The 20,745-nt window shown below is 37.4% G+C and overlaps 1 protein-coding gene across 1 annotated transcript; it reads left to right on the top strand.

Moving 5' to 3' along the window:
• Positions 1-4,643: 4,643 nt before the first annotated feature.
• adrb1 (adrenoceptor beta 1) lies at positions 4,644-7,000 on the top strand. The gene has a single exon (XM_005804393.2). The coding sequence runs from the start codon at positions 5,100-5,102 to the stop codon at positions 6,291-6,293; it is 1,194 nt and encodes a 397-aa protein (XP_005804450.1). The 5' UTR covers positions 4,644-5,099; the 3' UTR covers positions 6,294-7,000.
• Positions 7,001-20,745: the final 13,745 nt, after the last annotated feature.

The raw sequence follows: 20,745 nt of genomic DNA, 5'->3' as shown, positions 1-20,745 counted from the left end.
GAGATGGAAACTACGGTACTAATTTCCAATTATCTCAAAAACAAAACAAAGTCTGTAAGAGAAAAAAATTATTTTTAGCTGCTTACAAAAACTCGCCTTTATCCAGATTCTTGATTAAATATTATTAACGTGATGAAGAAAACTAGTTTTTTTTGTTCCCATGGAATTGACTGCAGGGAAAACTCATTGTGACTAAATTATAATCATACCTCTGCAACAGATGAAAACATTTCCCAACTGTGACACTGATAAAAGCTGAACATTTCTCTTGTAGCTTCTCTGTTTCTCTGCTTCAGGTTCGGTTTTTAAACAGGCATCACTGCAGATGACGAACTCAAACTTTTGACTCTCTGCCTGCGTTCACACGGGGTCAAGCGCTGAGGTCAAGCACAACCCGCTCTGCTCGGCTAAAGCCAGTGTGCTGACTTTACGTCAGGATATGTGGGATGTCGCTGCTCAGTGGTGAAGGATGCTCTGGTGGAAGTGGGCGAATTATTGTACTGAATAATGACAAGCTGTGTCAAATGAGGCTTTAAGTACTAACATATTTATTCACTACTGCTCTTTCTACAATACTTTTAATCTCGCTGAAGTGCCACTTTAGCTACATATACGCTCTCCAAAGTCCATTTTTGCATTTCTTTCAACCCGAGAAGATATTTAAGCACAAGAGGCAACCAATTCCACTGGGGTTGCTTAAATAATTTCATTGAATATCTGCAAACGAAAGCTGCAGTGCAGAGAATCAGCAGACTCAGAGTGGTGGACAATATTTCTTCCAGGCTGTGGGGAAAATGCAAAGAAAGCAAAAAGGAAGTGCACACAATACAAGCTTTTCCACAGATATTTTCACGCCGAAAGACTTGAATTGAAGCGATGGAGGCTAATCTAATCCATGCCGAATGGATTCATCAGAAGAGTTTACAATCCTGCTTTCTGCTGCTCCGTGTTGGTTAATGAAATCAGTCTGACTCTTTGCCCCAGTATTGATCTGGAGGCACAGCAGTTTGCTTTCAGAGACTGTTTGATTTGTTTTGCATCCTGATAAATCACATGATTTATCTCTGGTTTCTTTACCAGTGTCCTTTACAAAATTAAAAGAAAGAATGACCAATTAAAACTAACACAAAATGTCACTTTTATTGCCCAAACATTGTTTGATAATCAGTTTGCTTGCATTATTTTGTCACTCCACTGATTATTTTGGCTTTTTGCAAAGAATCTTGGTACTGCATGAAAATTTAAACCTGTTTTCACATTACAACCACAAATATTTAATCTATTTTATTTTATTTTATACACCAACAGAAATAAGTTTTGAAGTGGAAGGAAGTAATTTATTATTTTCTTAAATATTTCACCGAATTAAGAATCTGAAATATTTAGTGTGTGTGTTTGTATTCGACCCATAAATCTCACCACTGATTCTGAATTAGATTTCAGAACATTGAATGGGCCGACAGATAGAGATCCTTGAGGAAATCATCCCTGCAGCATGATGCCACCACCATTGTGTTTCACCAAAGGAATAAAGCTAAATAAATTTAGTCTTTCTCCAAGTGTTGCACTTTGCATATTGGTCAAAAAGATACATTTTGGTCTTATCTGACTTGAAGCATCTAATTCCACATGTTTGTTTTTTTCAATCAACAGCGTTTAGCAAGTTAATATTAGACTTGTGCGTTTTCAATCTTAATTATGCGTAATTTCTACTAAAATATTATGAAATTTGTAGTTCTTTTGAAAAGACTGCAGGAGTAGTAATGCTTTTGTAGATTTTTCTGAACTCGTCAACCCCATATTTAGGTGTTTCTTACTGAAAATCAAAGAAAACACTCAAGCTGCACTGTGTCCTGCCCCAAGATGAGGAGTTCAAGTATCTCAGGATCTTGTTCACAAATGAGGGAAGAAGGAAGCGGGAGATCAACAGGCGGATTGGTGCAGCGTCTGCGGTGAAGCGGGCGCTGTACCAGTCTGTCGTGGTGAAGAGAGAGCTGAGCCAAAAAGCGAAGCTCTTGATTTGCCGGTCGATCTACGTTCCCACCCTCATCTATGGTCATGAGCTTTGGGTCATGGATACAAGCGGCCGAAATGGGTTTTCTCCACAGGGTGTCTGGGCTCTCCCTTAGAGATAGGGTGAGAAGCTCAGATATCCAGGAGAGACTCAGAGTAGAGCCGCTGCTCCTTCACATCGAGAGGAGCCAGTTGAGGTGGCTCGGGTATCTGGTCAGGATGCCTCCTGGTTCCGGGCACGTCCCACCGGGAGGAGGAACCGGGAAAGACCCAGGACACGCTGGAGGGACTATGTTTCTCGGCTGGCCTGGGAACGCCTCGGGATTCCCCCGGAGGAGCTGGAACAAGTGGCTCGGGAGGGGGAAGTCTGGGCCTCCCTTCTGAAGCTGCTACCCCCGCGACTCGACCCCGGATAAAGCGTAAGAAAATGGATGAATGGATGGACAAAGAACTGAGCCTCCAGGAAGGCTTCATTTCCTTCACTTCATTTTCCGCATTTCAAGCTATAGAAAACATCCAGCTGTTTTAAGAGAGTTTTGGAGGGGATGTGGGCGTTGCCTTGTTGGGTCGGTGTCGAGTTCTGTTGCAGCTCCTGGGGTCGCAGGGTTCAGGTTGCGAACGCTGGTGTAAAAGTATTTGAGTGCTTATGATAGCACTGGTCAAATTGTCAACTGTTTTATGGTAATTTTGATGCTACATATTTTGCACAGTGAAGACTTAATCTTTAATTTACATGTACTTACCCTTATCAGTGATTATTCTTCAATTTACAGAAATCCAAGTTTGTGTTATTTAATTAATACACTGTTATAAAACATTTTTTTGGATCAGAAATATTAACAGAAATGAACTGATAATGTCACAAAAACGTCATGAATTTAGTCAGAAGATCAGATTTCTTTAAATCAAATTAGATATAATTAGACCCGATTGAGAAAAATGGATTTCATTTTTGGACTCCGCAGTGCAAAATAGTCCTAATTCAGTTGAAGAAACAGACAATCTCCAAAAAGTAGATTTTTGAAACCCAGAGTAATAGTTTATATTCTTGCAGATTCTCTGTCCATCCCCAGTTCACACCTGAACTTTTTCATTCATGCTGGTATTTAATGATCAGCAATCTTCACTTGGATGCATGAAATGAAAAGTCCGGCTGGCTGGCAGCCGAGCTCTGCCTGCTTTATGTCCCCGTTGAGATAAGTTTGGTGCAACACAGCTGCCGTGAAGCAACGCGCAGGTCTGTGGATGAGATGGATCTCAAGCGCAGGGAATGTATTGGAGATAAAAAAAAGAAAAAAGATTATAAATTGGGCCTGTGGGAAAACAAATCTTGTTTGTGATGGCAAGTGATGAAACTCTGTGGTTCATAATGTCTCGGGCACCGCATGTTCCCACAGTCTGAAGGAGTTTTACCCAAACGGCCATATAACATTCAGGTAGGGAGACGAGTAAACGGCTCCACTCGTCCTATAAAATGTTCATTTACTTAAAGAAACTAAACAGAGGGTGAACTGGGCTATATTGGAACATCAAATAATTTTAAACTGCAATTAAAGGGCCTAAAATAAAATGTAAGCCTAATTAAAAGCTACAAACATGCAATATTTGAACACAGAAGCATAGAAACATCAACTGTTATTAAGTTTAATGTAGATGTATTTGCTAAATATCTGCCTATTGTGCTACCAGATGATTTTAAAATAACTTATAAACATTAAATATAACGTGAGAACAAAAGCATGTTTAGATGTAGCCTCTGCTTAAACACTTTGTTTTTCAATTTAAATTATTCATTTAACATATTTCTTATATAATAATATATAATATAATATATTTCTTATATAGAGTGATATATTTCAAGGGCTCGTTAAATCTGTGTTATTTTAGCTTTCATATAATAAAAAAAATACCGGTTTCTGGAACAGAATATTAAATTCAACCAATAAAAATAGATTTTTAAAAACTAAAATCTTATATTTTTGAACAGCATGTTCATGTTCTGTCCCTTTAATTCCCTCAATTCCCATTTTGCATGAATTACTGCATCAGTGCAGCGTGACATGGAGGCGATCGCAAGAAATGCAACAGTTTTAGCCCATTTATTGAAAACATCTTTGTTGTAACTCCTGAATCCCTGGCTCCAGCTGCTATTGAACAGATTTTGCTTCAGTTTTTCCTTCCGCTGAATTTTCCTGACAAACGTTTTGCAGTGATCTTCTGTGCGTTTTTGTTCTCTCAAGTCAGTCGTTTTCCATACACCTTTGTAGGATCAAAACACTGCCTGTGCATCTTTCTCCACCGTACTTTTTCCTTTCACTAAACTTTCCATGAATATATTTTAATAACGTACTTTGTAAAAAGTCTGACTCTTTAGTGGCTTGCTTTGCTTGAGGAGGATATCAATGACAGTAAGCAGTCTTCCTCATTATTTCTCTTTTAAAATCATTTTTAATATGCTATTTCTATTTTTTGAAAAAACTGTATATATAGCTATATATATTATTTTTTCCAGTAGTTTTAAGTGTTTAGCATCAAAAGTAACTGTATCCCACTGGATGTAATGATTGCAAACAGTTCAGTCTTTGAATTTAATCATTGAAATACATTTTGGATTGTCTCATTTTTGGATATGAACATTTAAAAGCAAGCTTGATGGAACTCCTCCCTATATTAACTTTTCCAACATCAACAGCCCTTTATTGTCCCCATGGGACGGCCCTCTTTTAAAACGTCCTGGATGCGCCCCTGTCTTGTGCTTAACATGTCCTCAAAGTTTTCTTCACGGGACGGTCTCTCTAAGTAATGTATTCATGCGCATTCAGAGGAGAGAAACTGTTGTTTTAAGGATTTTGAAGCTCAGGTGCCGCTTTGCCTCCTCATCCTCGCCGCTGGGACCCAGCCGGACTCCCTGATTGGCCGGTGCGCAGCGGTGATGTCACCGCCTGCCTAGCTGTCCCAGTCCGGTGAGGCATCAGGCGCAGATCCGCGCGGGAGCTCCAGATGGAGTTGACGCGCGATGGGATAAGAGCTGCGGGTCTTCTGATGAACTCGAACTGTGTGGGCTCAGAGTGCAGCTGCAGCCCGTCATGGGGGACGGCGGCGCGTCTTCGCCGGTGAACCTCCACAACGGCACCGGGAGCGAGGCGTCCGACGCGTCGGGCTCCGCTGCGGCCGCGTCCGAGCACTGGCTGGCCGGGATGAGCCTGGTGATGGGTCTGATTGTCCTGTCCATCGTGTTCGGGAACATCCTGGTGATCGTGGCTATAGCCAAGACGCAGCGGCTGCAGACGCTCACCAACGTGTTCATCGTGTCGCTTGCGAGCGCGGACCTCATCATGGGGCTTCTGGTTGTGCCATTTGGCGCGGCGCTGGAGGTGCGCGGCTCCTGGATGTACGGCTCGTTCTTCTGCGAGTTCTGGATCTCCGTGGACGTGCTCTGCGTCACCGCCAGCATAGAGACTCTGTGCGTAATCGCCATCGACAGGTATGTGGCCATCACCTCACCTTTCCGCTACCAGAGCTTGTTAACCAAAGCCCGCGCCAGGGCGATGGTGTGCGTGGTGTGGGGCATCTCCGGGCTGGTCTCCTTCCTCCCCATCCTCATGCACTGGTCCCGCGACAGCGTGGACACCGCCTGCTACGATGACCCCCACTGCTGCGACTTTGTGACCAACAGGGCTTACGCCATCTCCTCATCCATCATTTCTTTCTACATTCCGCTCCTGGTCATGATTTTTGTTTACGCGCGGGTGTACAGAGAGGCCAAAAAGCAGCTGAGGAAGATCGACAAGTGCGAGGGCAGGTTCCACAACACCCTAACCGGACTGACCTCCAAGTGCAAGAAGAGGCCGTCGAAGATCCTGGCGCTCAGAGAGCAGAAGGCGCTCAAGACTCTGGGCATCATCATGGGGACGTTCACCTTGTGCTGGCTGCCCTTCTTCATCGTCAATGTGGTGCGGGTGTTCTGCGCTGAGATGGTGGACAAGAACCTGTTTGTGTTCCTGAACTGGTTAGGCTACGTGAACTCCGCCTTTAACCCGATCATCTACTGCCGGAGTCCGGACTTCAGGAAGGCCTTCAAGAGGCTGCTGTGCTGCCCGAGGCAGGCGGACCGCCGGCTGCACATCAGCTCCTGCGACCTGTCGCGGTGCTCCGGCGGCTTTGTTTCCGCTCTGGAGCCCGGTACGCTGGAGATGTGGTCGGACTGCGCCGCCCTGGACAACAGCGACACCAGCTTGATGGGGACTGGGAAACTGCCTCACTCTGAGTCCCAGATGTGAAGGAAAATATTGAAATTAACTTATTGTTATTGCTTAAAAAAAAAAAAAAAAAAAAACCTTCAGCCTGTGCGAATAAAAACCAAAATGCATCCAAATCGATCGTCATTTTGGGACAGGTATGCGGAATTTCCTTTAAGGTGTTTTCAAAAATGTAGAAGAAATTGACGAAGTTTGGAAAATCCTACAGAACCAAATACTTTTAGTATATAAAAAATCTAAAATCCAAATTTGCCAAAAAGAAAAAAACAAGAAGGTAGTACGCTTTTGTTATATTTTTTTAAAACAATTATTTAGTTACTAAAATATTGTGTTTTTTGTTTTGTTTTTTTACTCTAAACGTAATGGATAAATTAGCCGATTTATATCTGGAGAGCATTTTAAAATAATCCCAACAGAGCCGGACCAAGGCAGTAGCGACCTAAGCTGCTGCTATACACTCCCAGGCCAACAGGGGGCTCTCAACGTACAACATTTGTTTCTGAATTTAAAATTATTTAAATTCGTTTTTATAAATTTCTTTACAACTCATGAATTTATCATCTGTTACAAGTGCTTTTTTTTAAATGTAATTTTTCTGCAAAAGCAAACATTTAAAGACTTTCCATTTGTTATTATGAAAGTGCATCATGTAGGCTACTTTTATCATTTTCTCCAACAGTTTCTGAATTTTAAGTTGAAAAGAAGAAGAAAGTTTTGTTTTAGATGTAAAACAAAGTTCTGAAAATTATTTTGAAGAGCACACACACAAAAAAAACTGCTTCACTGTGAGATGAATGAATGTAAATAAGAAAAAACTTTAAAATTGTAAAAAAAAAAAAAAAAAAAAAAAAAATTATACATTTTTTGATGATGGAGGTTCAGTGGAACTTTCAGGAAACTTGAAAACACAAAAATTAAAACAAATTATTATTCCTTCTGGTAGATATAGAAAATGTTTATAAATGTTTAAGTGAGTTTTTTTTTTTTTTTTTTTTTTCAATATAAAACATGATGTTTCAGTCAGAAAATCAAGTAAAATCAGATATTTTTCTGGTTATAAAATGTCTGAAAGTAAATTTTACCCAAAGAAACAGCACATCCACCAGCCTAATTTATTCGTAAAAAGTATTTTTTTTAACCCTAATTTTCTTAAAATTAAGCAATCACATTTTTATCAATGGTGGGTTTTAAAATCTACTATGATTTTTACAGTTAAAGCCGGCCCAAAGCATAAGTGCACCAAGGTCCTGTTTAGGACCCCAAACCATCCTAATCAACACTCTTCAGTATGCTAAGAACCTACTTTCAAGTGTCTCAGAGGATTTATGAATATCATTTATAAAAGAAGTAATTAAAATGTTCATATTAAGTTAAATCTTTTGATGAAAAACGAGGATTTAAAAAGTTTTCTTGTTTTTTAAAACATCTGACAGCAGGTAAAAATCTAACAGAATATAGTTTGCTCTTATTAAAATGTCCACACCTACTAAAGTGATTCATTCACAAAAACTATATATTTTTTAAAGTTAAATTTATTGGATAAGAGTCTCATTTCTATCCGTAGAGATGATTATTATAAAGCAGGTTTTAAAACAATCCCCCATCATGATGCTTACGCTCTAAAGCCAGTCTGTGGCAGAAGCGAGCTAAGCTGCTGCTTGGAACTCCAAACCACCAGGGGGCGCCCCAATCATACTAGACTTACTAGGACATGGTCATCAAAGCTTCTTATTTGTCATCACATTAAGAAAAGTTTTAAAACAAACCATTAAAAACTTTCTAATAAATGTAGTTTTATTTTTTTAGGTTTATTTTCTTTTAGTTATTTTGCCGTTTTTCTGAGACAATAGGGAAACGTAATGAAACCGATTAAAGGATTAAGTAGCCGTAGGGGCTGCTGGGTTTAATCCAAGCTGGGCCTCCGACACGCTGGGGTTTATCTCTGTTGACACCAGATATAAGCTGTGTTTGTGACGGCTTAGCGCCCCCTGCTAGCCTGCTGGCCCTGAGAGAAATTTAATTCTTACACGACCTGTAAGAATTCGACAAAAACACAAGTTGCGCTAATAGAGAGGAAAACCTTCAAGGCTTAAAAGTTCCCATTGATCCTGATTTCAACATTAAGGGTTGTTGTGTATGTTGGGGAAAGTGCTAGTTTAATTTCAGTGAATGTTAAGTATTTTTTATGCTTTCATTGTAGGCCTGCAGCACTTTTTTTCTTTTATATTTTCTTTATAAGTCACAATTTGAGGTCAGATCTCCAATAAATAAACGTCATATCAGCCAGGGTCAGTTCATCTTCAACTTTTAGATCCAACACTTTCATATTGTATCCTAGATATTCAAAGGTAAGAATAGACATTGTTTAAACAGATTTTCAACCATAAAATGTTCACTGACTTAACAAGAGTCAAAATTAAAAGGTAATTTAATCATTTTTGTTTGTGTCTGAGCTTAGAAAGCATTTTTCTTTTGGTTTACAGATGAACCACATGCACTGTCATGTTTGAATTTAGAGAATAAACTATGATTCAGGATTTTAATAAGTCAATATTTCACATCTACCTACACCCTTAGAACTACAAAATTATTAGGTAATTTTAAATTTAATTTCTCTGCCCATATCTACTTTAGTATAGCAGTTTTTGTTTACTACTTGAAATAATCTCAACAGCAGAAACATCTCATTAATAGCCTCAAAAAATATTTGATTTCACTATTTAGTTTGTTTCAATGGAGGATTTTTACACAATTCTATTTATTAAACAGATAATTTGAGTCAACTAATCATTTTTTTCCAATCTCAACACATCCAGAGATAGTTGATTTAATTAATCATTAGCTCATTAATTTAATGTAAAACAACTTGTATTGAATTTTTTTCTGTTAGGTTTATCAATATAGAATCAACAAAACAAACCACAAACGAAACATTCAATTATATATCCAGAAAACGTCAAGTACACACTAACAATCCTAATAAAAGTTTAAAGCTTTCAGATTCGGTTTATAATGTCAATTTGTACAAATGTTTCAATCAAAGAAAGAGTCATTAACTTTCCTGAGAAAGTATGTGGCGACAGTGGACGGTTTGTTACATAAAAAAATTTACATTTTAAACTCAAAATATATTAAATTAAAAATTTCAAACGTCACATACAAAAATGCAAAGAATTCAGATGAAATATGGTTAGAGCCCACTGGTGGCAGAGTGGTTTAACTGGTGCCACCCCTCCCCGATAAAACTCAGCTCAGGGCCTCGTTCAGCCTTGGTCCGGCTCTGGAGCGCTGTGATTCAGAAACACAGCACACACAGATTTAAATAAAACAAAAAAAAAACGCACATCCTCTCTTGTAATTCACTCCCCCAAAATATTTTTATTTATTTATTTTTTGTCTAAATTACTTGGTTAAGCAGTCACTTCCATGCCTGCGGTGATGAGGATGGTGATTGGTTCTCAGATAATCCCACATCATGATGCTTACGGAACCGCTCCGGCGCGCTACAATAAGCTGGTTGATATTTAAAAGCATTCGTCTTGTATAGCTCACAATGTGTTTTTACCTCACAGCCGTCGGCAAGTGCAATTTGCACTATGACAGGTACTTGTTTATATTAAACATCATGTAAAATAAGACGTGTATTTATTCCGCCGTGTTACGGTGGCCGACAGGTGCAAATGCGCAGCAAAAGAGAAAACATGCAAACAAAAAAGAAGACACCCCCGAATGAAATGCAGCAAATAAAAAGAGAGACGCAAACACCCCCGAATGAAGTGCAGCAAATAAAAAGAGAGACGCAAACACCCCCGAATGAAATGCAGCAAATAAAAAGAGAGACGCAAACACCCCGAATGAAATGCAGCAAACAAAAAGTGTTGAAAACGGAAGTGCTCCAGACCACTAGGGGGAGTCAAAGAAAATAGTATTCATTTCTATGGGACCAGATGCAAGATTCTTCTTCTTCTTCTTCTTGGTATTTATTGGCGGTTGGCAACAAACTTACAGTAGCATTACCGCCACTTACCAGTATGGAGTGTGGTTCGAGATGGTCTATAAACTTTCACTTTCTACCTTTTCCCTCCATTAACTCCTGATTAAACATACCCCCACACATACACACCTGCTAATATTATCCAACTTGCTTATAACTTTATATACCCCTCTTTGATATTCTTTACACACTCACACCCAACTTGCTCTACTCATATCCTATGAAATAGCTTTGTTTTTTTAAGATACCGAATAATTATTTGAATATGTCTACTCCCGAAATCTCTCCTCAAAAATTCTATTAAATTAAACCTTTCTTTAATACCTACACACTCTCTCAGCATGCATCTTCTCTCTTCTTCATACTTACAACACTCTAAAATAACATGCTCTATTGTTTCAGACTTCTCACAATAATCACACTTTCCAGATGCAAGATTCAGAGAGATACCTTTACTTTCTTTCAAATTTCTTTCTCTGAATCTTGCATCTGGTCCCATAGAAATGAATACTATTTTCTTTGACTCCCCCTAGTGGTCTGGAGCACTTCCGTTTTCAACACTTTTTGTTTGCTGCATTTCATTCGGGGGTGTTTGCGTCTCTCTTTTTATTTGCTGCATTTCATTCGGGGGTGTTTGCGTCTCTCTTTTTGTTTGCTGCATTTCATTCGGGGGTGTCTTCTTTTTTGTTCGCATGTTTTCTCTTTTGCTGCGCATTTGCACCTGTCGGCCACCGTACCGTGTCTTTTAAAATGAGGAGAGTGTTTGCGGGGCGGACGCCTGTTGTACATACTGCAGCGCGAAGTGATGAAATGTTGATGAAGAGCCTCTCTCTTGCTGTCCGTCTCCGGCTTTAAGAGCTGTTGTGAGGTGGTGCTTTAATGTCTGTGAAAATAAAAGCAAGTTTCAAGATCATTCAAGACGTATTTCTTGTGGATTCAATTGAATGAGATGTTTTCTCTAATTAATTAAATACTTGTAATTTACTTACTGAATGGAAATGTCATCCAAACCAAACTGGTGCATCGTGAAAAAGTTGTTGCCTCATGAACCTAATAGCTGGTTGTGACTAGAAGTGCACTGATCGCAGTTATCTGTTCTGATCTGTCAATACAGATATATATATTTTTATTAAAAAACAACTAACACTGGCAGGTGTTTTAAAGTCAGCTGCTTTTTGGAAAACGGCAATGGTTGTTTACACCAAACGCGTGTCAAAAACGCGCCCGTCGCCTCAAGTTCGACGCCTTTACACTTTTCGATGCATCTTTGTGATGCAAACTCAAGCTGAATCAGGTTTCGGAGACAAAAGAAAAACTCCATTTCAACAGAGAGCATTTGTCTAACGTTTGTGCAGCTGATGTACAATCCGGTGTTTTCGCTCTCACCTGAATCCTTCCTGATGCTAACCTCGGGGCAGCATCTCCCCCGAGCGTTCGCTCTAAAAGCCAATAGAAAATGTTTTAATAAACATCATGCCAGCTGGTGTTATGAAGTGGTTCTTACGGAAGAGATTTGCACTTTCCTCTGGGGAATATTAATAAACCCTTAAGCTGGGCACCTTTAAAATGCATTAGTGTGATGTGTTATGCTAATGTCGCCCTCCTAAAAGGAGTGAGCCGTACATCTTAATCAGGACCTTAAAAAAAAAGAAAAATACTGACTGAAAGTGAGCTCAGCTGTTTTGGCTTCAGAACATTGTTTAGACATGATTTGCTGAGGTAATGAGTGCGAATGAGGCCGAGTTTTTTTTGGGGGGGGAAAACAACAACCTGAATGCAGAAACACCGATGGCCTCCTGCCAGAGACATCACTGACCATTGTTTGTTTGTTTGGCCAGGACTTTACATTTGGCGTTGAGCTCCCAGATGGAGAAGCTAATCAGCTGCTTTAAGAGTAATTGCTTTAAATTGCATGTGTATCAGCAGACATTTTGGCTGCTCAAAGGGAGAGTACACAGATTACCATCAACGTGACCTCACTCGGGGTGAGACGCTGCACCTTGTTCGTTAAATCCTTGCAGGAAGGTTTTGGAAAATAGCTGAAATGGTAAAATCCTGAAAGGGAGCTCGGTTTTCGGTTTATAGAAGTGTAATGATGCCTTATTGGTGAAGAACAAACTTATCAGACATTCAAAACAGGCTGTCCTGTCCAGGTAGAATAGAGAGAAGTAAAAAAAAACAATCTTTTTTTTATTAAATTATCTTCAAATCATTTATTTCACAAATAAAACAAACACTTCCATTCCAAATTTCAATATTACACAGTAAAGATTTGTAAAAATAGCAACCAATGTTTGAATCCCAGGTGACAAAACAGTACAAGGACCCATTTTCATTCTTTATCTCCCCAAAGTGTCTCTTTTATTTTTAAAATTAATTTATTTGAACTTTTTTCCAAGTTCCATCGTACCAAAATCCACAAACTCACTCTTGTTAAATGAACACACTGTTTATTGTTGTGTTTAAAAAATATTCTTATGTACAATTATACCTAGAGATGTGTTTTCATATGTATTTTCAATAGTTTGTGTCCCTCTGTATTTTTAACCATCCAAATATCATAAATTTGGTTTTATTGAGACTCAGGTTTAGATTAAACCATCATTTTTGTTCAAATCTGCCATATATTTGGTCCAGAACAAAGAAATATTTGTGTTATATCCATGTAAGACAAAGGTTTCCATTTTTGATGCATCAAATATATATTTGACATACTGAAACAAAACTAAACCATTTGGACTTAACACTGATCCCTGTGGGACGCCACAAGTAATGTGTAAGACCTTCACCATTTCCACAAATTTCTGCTTATTCATAATTTAACTTTTTACCCATTTCTACACCACATATCTTCTACCAAACCCTCTGGTATCCTAGTCCACGTGTGTTAAACCTGAGGCCCGTGGGCCAAATCTGGCCCCAATGCTTCTTATATGGCCCTCTAGATTGTAAACTAAACACTAAGTGTGCTTAAATATTATGTTTTCAATCAAATCAATGCAGTTTTTATCTGTTTACTGCCAAATTATATCAATTTGTCCCTCCAGTTTCTTGAAAATTATAGTGGAAATTCACACAAAATCATCAAATCCCACCACTTTTTTTGCACTAATTGGGAGGTTATTGCAGATTTTTCTCAAAAATTGTCAAAAACTTTCTTACTTGTACTAAACTGCTGCCTCAGCATTAATTGATGTCAAATTATATTCCATGATCTACACAGCGAGTAATAAAAAGTCAAATTTACCGTCATAAATAAGCACAAATATTGCAAATTAGTACTACAAACACTTCTATTTTTATTGCAAAAAGTCACAAAAAGAATCAGGAAATCCTGGAGGAACTGAAAAGATGTTCAATAATATTTAATTTTAAGAATTCATTGATATTTTAACAGTTTGTGAACAGGTTTTACCAATACATTCTGGCACAACGGGTCCTTTAAGAGGATTCATGATCATGATTTGGACTAAAACGAAAATGAGTTTGACACCCATGTCTTAGACGACATGTCAGGAGTTATTGTGTCAAATGCTTCGTATATTTCTTATTGTCGATGCTTAGAGTTACATCCTCTGTTAAATCGATCAAGGAAGAAATTGTTTTATGAGCCTTTTTTACTGATTTAAACTTCATGTTGAACAATGAAGTCATTAGAAGACCGACACATGGTGGCCTGTGCACCAACGCTGAAGTGGGCGATGGCATTTAAATTTGTTGTAATTAATCAAAAAGATGCCAAAAGAAGCTCAGCAGCAGCGTGAAATTTTTACACAGAACAGTTTTCATGTTGTTTACGCCAATATTTGTCCTTCCATCTGAAAGCTGCAGCACAAACTAACTAATCTGGTAAGTTCAGTGTTTCTTGATCTAAATCCTGCTCTTTGGGTGTATTTTATTTTTATACTGAACTGCTTGTAAACCCAACACATATTTGGACTGCTGAAGTGTAGAAATTGAGTTTTCTTGCACTGCTTTTCTAATCTGCATTTTGGCTTAAACTGAATCACTTTCTGTGGGGCTGATTATATATTTAAGCTGCTTTAGTTACTGGAAAGTTTGTAATTTATCAGTAAGTGTAGATTAAATGTCTTAATTTACAGGGCAGAACAGATTCATGTTGAAGCGCTGGTCTGTCTTTATACTTTAAATTATGTGTAAATGAGAAAATCATTTTTCTGGTGAAAGTCATTCTTCCAAAATGCTTTAATTATTGTTATTTTTTAAGGAATAGTAGACTGACAGCACATATTTTTTGGCAACATTTGTAAAATTATGACAAAAAGTTCATCCTTTATTGCAGTAAAATATTCTCGCACAAAAATATTTGTTGCCAGTCACGTCCTACAGACACCATCTGTACTTAAATTCATCCAGCACCAACTTTACTATAATTACAGTAATTCTTGCATCTTAAACTTCTCACTGAAGGTGTTGAAAGCATATTTAAATAACTTTTAGGTAGCAGATTCTTCAGGAAACTGATTTAGAGAAACAACACATTAAGATGTTATGCAAATTTAATTTTCTTCAGAGGGGTTTAGTTGGAGCAAAGGGTAGCTGCAATTTGTCCAAACAAAAAATGTCAGCACCTGAAGATAATTACTGCTGATTGCTAATCATCACAACCCTATCAGACCCCAACAGAGACGCTAAATTAAAATAAATATGCGAACATAAAGTGGCACATGTTGCACTGTTTTACATAAGCAGAAACAAATTATTTATTGTTTTAAAAAAACCATACTTAAAGTCTCAGATTTCTAAATTTGTCTCATTCTTTCTGACTCGTTTCAACTCGTATTGACTCGTAAACCTAATTTATTATTTTTTTTCTTCATGTCATACAGAGAGTGTCAAAGTTTAGTGCCAAAACCAGGTGCTGCTCTTCATGGGTCCATCTGTTCAGGTTCCCGGGCGGAGTCGGTCCTCTGTGGCCTCCATCTGCCTGGATTTGGCTCACATCGGCTCACTGTGGCTCTCATGGAGCTCCGGTGAACACGGTCGGCCGCAGAACCTGTTTGAGTTGCGTAATGTAAACTGAATGACCTGCCAGCGTGTGAACAGAGATTCAGAGCACAGCACATCGATGCCCACACAAATGCTTTGTCTGAGAAATATTTTTTCCATGAAATCCGGATGCAGTTTGGGCTTAAAGATAAAAACACTGATTTTTTTTCCCCATTACATTTTTGATTTCTGATTTTTGTTTTTGCTCGCTCTATTTTCTCAAAATTTGATTGCAAAAATTATTTTTAAAAACTGGTTTTTATTTCAATCATCCCTTATATGAGTTGTACAATGGAGAAGGCCTTCTCACAATAAATAATAAATCAATTAATCCCATGATAAATTAAAAGAAACTCTATCGCTTTCATTTGCTTGATTTATAAGTTGTTTTTCTCTCTTTTTACCAAAAACTGAGAGATAAAAGTATTCAGTCTGGTGTTTTGGTCTCAACTAGACCTTGTTTTGAAAGATAATTTTGTTTACAGAGACTTCATAATTAATTTTATTTGTTGTTTCTGTTGTTCTCTTGATTTATCTTGGGTATTCCAAATGTCTTCCAGTTCCAGTGTTTAAATGTTCATTAGAATTTAAATTTTATTGATCTTTGAGAATGTGTTCTTGCCATTATTACTATTATATTACTTGAAAATGTTCTCAAAACAACATTTTGTTGTTTTGAGATATTGTTTATCTCAAAACAATATCTCAATTTGTATTGTTATTGTAACAATAACGATACAATAACAATATCGTTATTGTTTATAGCGATATTGTTTATCACTATAAACAATAACATTGTTATTGTATCGTATTGTTATTGTATGCTATAAACAATAACATTGTTATTGTTTATAGCGATAGGTTCTGGGACAATTTATTGTCCAGCAAAATTTGTTATCATAACAGGTTTACAATGGAGTATTAGGGCCAAACTATGAGAAGTGTTGTTTTAGATATACTAATAGTCAAAAAAGACAACATTTTACCAGAAGTAACGTCTTAAAATAAGTTGTTTAAATGATAAAAAAAAAAAAGCTTATGATCATGTTCTTATGTGACCAGCTCAGTTTTAATTTAAATAGACACAATCATCCTGAGAACCACAGACTCATCGTGGCTCAAAAGATGAATTTAAACACACATCGAGTGATTTCACAGTGTTCAAAGTCTCCTGATTCAGCCTGGAAGCTTTAAGGGTTTTTTACTATAAAGGTGACAAGATGCAGACCAGAGAATCTGAGAATCCAGAGCAAAAGTGATGAAAGAATTCTTTTATTTAGGTTGAAAATTATCTGGTTCCCCAAAAGGACTCAAATACTTGGTTCCCAAGGGGAATTAGAGGAAATATACTGCTAAAAAAGAAGATTGGGTCACTGTTTATTTATTTTTTTTCTTCTGGACGCAGCTAGAGTGCAGACTTTCAAAATGTCAGCAGTCTGCAGGGGCTTTGGACTTATTTTTGAAAGGGCCCTCCATTTTCAGGTAAGCATAAGAAGATAAATCTAAGATTATCTCCGGTTTGAGCAAGTTGTTGTGCTAAACATCACATTATTCTTTTAAGGAATAAAAATCTGCAGCTTGTACCTTCCTGCTTATCTTGCAATCTCTGCGTTTTACACTTGCTGATGCTAAAAACACAGGCAGCATGACATATTGCCCGATAAACTTTTATCAGTCGCTATTAATCACTGGTATCGAAGAAGCAACAGCATTACTAAGAACTAATAAACACTGTCGCTGCAGTAGTTACCGGTCTAAACGGTTGCAATAAAGAAAGAAAAAGAAGATAAAAATTTTAATTGTTTGGCCACAAAAGAAAGAATGAAGTTTTGAAAAGGTATGTTGAGGCTCTCCAACATGGCGGTGGCAGCAAAACACTAATAGTAATTGTAGCGGTTAGGGACCACAGCAACCGGCTAAAAATAGCTCAATCCACAAATACATGATACATCCTCTAATTTAACTGCTTTTATGATAATTTAAACACCTAATATGAATTAATTTTCTTTAATTCAACCAATAGAAGCCGCCTGAGCAGTACCGGAGAATCTAACGTCTACAGCAGTTCCGCTGTTACGGATTCAGCCAATCAGCGCCAAGGTAAATTAATGGCTTTCTTGGATTGGCTGCTTTGCAAGCGCCAGCCAATAGCATGCCGACTACCATTTTACCTTTTCAGATTCCAAAGCTGCATTTATTTATAACATTTTTCAGATTCTCTACATATTGTATTGTAGATGGAAAAAACGGATTGCATTTCCACCAAAAGACTTACAATTTTTTTAGATTAATCTCAGATGTTGTCTAGAAAAAAACTAAGATTTTGAGTTTGAAAATTTTAAAAATTGTTAGGAAAAAAAACTCAGACATTTTGAGATTAATCTAGAAAAATTCTAAAAGAAAAAAAATTAAATTGTGTGAGTTTCAAAAGTTGATCATTTTCAACTTTTGAAACTCAGAAAATGTCAGGTTTTTTACTCAATTTTCTTTCTACAATGGCTCTAATAGGAGCTTGTGCATCCTTTTATTTTGTAGAATTTTCTTTTTGCTGTACAATTATTCAATCTAGAATAAATAATATAAATGTATTATAATCTAAAAGAAAGGGACCATGATGACTACATGCAAACTTATTTTCCAGCAGCGTTTAAATCTCTTTGAAGTACAAAGATTATTCAGTGACTTTGTTTCTTTCCTCTTTGTTGAGCAGCAAAGCCGAACTCCCCCTTCTAATAACAAGAAAAAAAAACTTGATCCTTCTCATGTTTCAAACTCAAGTCAGCGTCAACTCGGGGCTTTACCTTGTCAGTCCTCTGCAGAACAGACAGGAGACATTTTCCAGACGCACACAGCAAGCAGGGGGCGTATAGTTTCAGCTTCAACTTGTTGAATTGAACTTCTTTAAATTTGTTGACAAATTTGTCACGAATCAAAGTTCAAAGAACATCAGAGCCATTGCTATGCTATATAATTAGAAGCGAAGAAAACCCTCAGCAGGTTCTTTTGATTAGTTTATTAATGTGTCGCAGAGATATGTTGGATTTTTGCAATGCAAGGTTATTGTAGTTAACTATATCTCTTAATCTAAGAAAATAACAAAAACTGAAATTGAGAAAACATTTTTCTTTAAACTGAAATAAATAAAAACGGTAATTAATGGGGGGAAACTAACTGGAATTATATCGTGCTTTTATAAAACGAAAACATATTGAAAGTATATATTTAACATCTTTCGTTTTTGTGTTTATAAATCTATTTATTAGCCTATCGAACTCGTGAAATAGTTTATTTCCCCCCACGCAAGCAGTTTACGTCAGCTGACGGCAAATTACGGCACTCCACAGCCCTCCTGGCGGCAAAATGGCGGCAGCAAACGTTGGGAGAAAACACCAATGTCAGTTGGTTGTTCAACAATAACTTAATAATTTTTTAAAATGCTATTATTCATTACTCAATCGATGTATATCTAATCCCAATACAATACTTTGACATTATTGAATTGTGCACCTAAAAATTAACCAACAAACTAATACACTACACTGTAAAAACGCAAAAATCTTGCCAACTGTACGCTTGAAATAAGAAAAACAAACTTACAAATAACTTTCAGCAAGATATAAGACCTTGTTTTAAGTAAATAATTCATTAATATTGATGGAAAATGTACTAGTTTCATTGGCAGATAAATTCACTTATAACAAGACATTTTTCCATGTATGGAAGTTTTTCCATACATGGAAGTTTTTCCATGGAGTTTCCATAAAGTTTCCAATGGAGTTAAACATTAAGGAGTTTTTCCATGTATGGAAAAACTCCTTAATGTTTTTCGTCAACATTAAGGAGTTATTGACTTAAAACAAGCTCCTAAATGTTGATAAAATGTTACTTCTAAGTTAGTTTTGTATTATTTCAAGTGTACAAATATATTTGAACTGGAAATAGACAAAAATAAATGTTTTAAACAATGTTTAACTAATAAAAAAAAAACTAGCAAACACACTCTAAAAACTAACTAAACTGGACAAAAAGTCTTGAAACGAAACTAAACTCTAATAAAAAAAACCTTAACTACTGTAACCCTGATGGCCACATGAATATTCTCAATTTAAAAGGACCTATTTTTGACCGTGGAGTTACATAAGACAGAAGGTAAAATGGACTGTAATAACATTCGTCATGAGGCTGCTTTCAGCGGCCGGAGGCTGCAGACTTCAGGTGAGGTTTTAATGGTGGACAGCAGTAAACTGAACAGACACGCAGGGACGGGACGAGGCTGTTATCTGCTCCTCAAAGAGCTGCTATCATGCTCGCAGCTTCGGCCCAAAGGACACGCTCGATGCTTTATGAATTCAAGGGTGGTCATCTAAGCTGATAGGGGGCCTTTCTCCGGGCTAAAAATAGCCCGGTGGTACCCACCGGCCTGAATTGGAGATTTGAACCCATTGCCCGCTGCTGGCTGTGTGGAAAATGGTAAGATTCACCAAGACGTGACCAGAATCTATAAGGAAGCAAATTTCTCTTCTACTGAATGAAATTGTTTTTTAGCAGGCAGGTGCTGTCAGTCGGTGCGGAGGCGTTTTTTTTTTTCTCCCTTAATGTCTGTAGATTCATCTGTGGGAAAAGAGGAATAAATGAAGCACCAGCAGCAGTGGTGAATTTTGATGTGAGCAGACTGACGTGGTGACTAAGTGTATTGTTCACCAAACTGCTCTGATGGCCGCTGTTTGGATGCAAAACAACAGACGGGGATACGGTTTCAGTCCTGGCTTGATGGAATTTGGATAAATTCACTTCTCTAAACTTTTTTCTTTTCATTTTAAGGCTTTCAAGTTTTCAACCTCAGACTGATGAGTGACACCATTTCGTCTTGGTCTTTTAAGAAATTCACTTTTGATGTACAATGTAGTCATACTGTGCCTTGCAAAACTTTTAATTCCCATCAAAATCTTAAAACCAAAAACTACAAATAAAAATCTGAAAAGTGTGGCATGCATTTGTTTTAAAACAGAGTTTCACGTTTGCTCATTTCTTTGTGAAACAGTTGTCAGATTGAATGAGGATCTCTGAGGATGAATGTTCAAGTCCTGCAATAGATTCTCAACTGGACTTAGTGTAGCTAACATCACTGCAGACCCCACACATCCTGGACACAAACTTCTTAGACTTTTGCTTTCAGGTCAGCACTACAAAGAGCCACTTGCAAAATTGATACCATACATATTTGCATTAATTCATACTATTTTGTGAACAAAAATGCATATATATTCACACTTAAGAGAACAAAATCCAATTTTTTTATACATCATATTTTAAGTTTCTCTTTTGAGAGCAAAGCAAAACTGAAGTCAAATTTCTTGTTCTTGCACACAAACTTTGTGAATGAAACTGATTCGGATTCTTTATCTACTAATTAGGTGACCTCTAACTGGAATTGGATTCAAATTAAGAATAATATAAAGTAGTTTACTG

Source organism: Xiphophorus maculatus, chromosome 10, assembly GCF_002775205.1.
Source record: "Xiphophorus maculatus strain JP 163 A chromosome 10, X_maculatus-5.0-male, whole genome shotgun sequence".
NCBI classification, from domain to species: Eukaryota; Metazoa; Chordata; class Actinopteri; order Cyprinodontiformes; family Poeciliidae; genus Xiphophorus; species Xiphophorus maculatus.
This window is presented reverse-complemented; position numbering and strand designations above follow the sequence as displayed.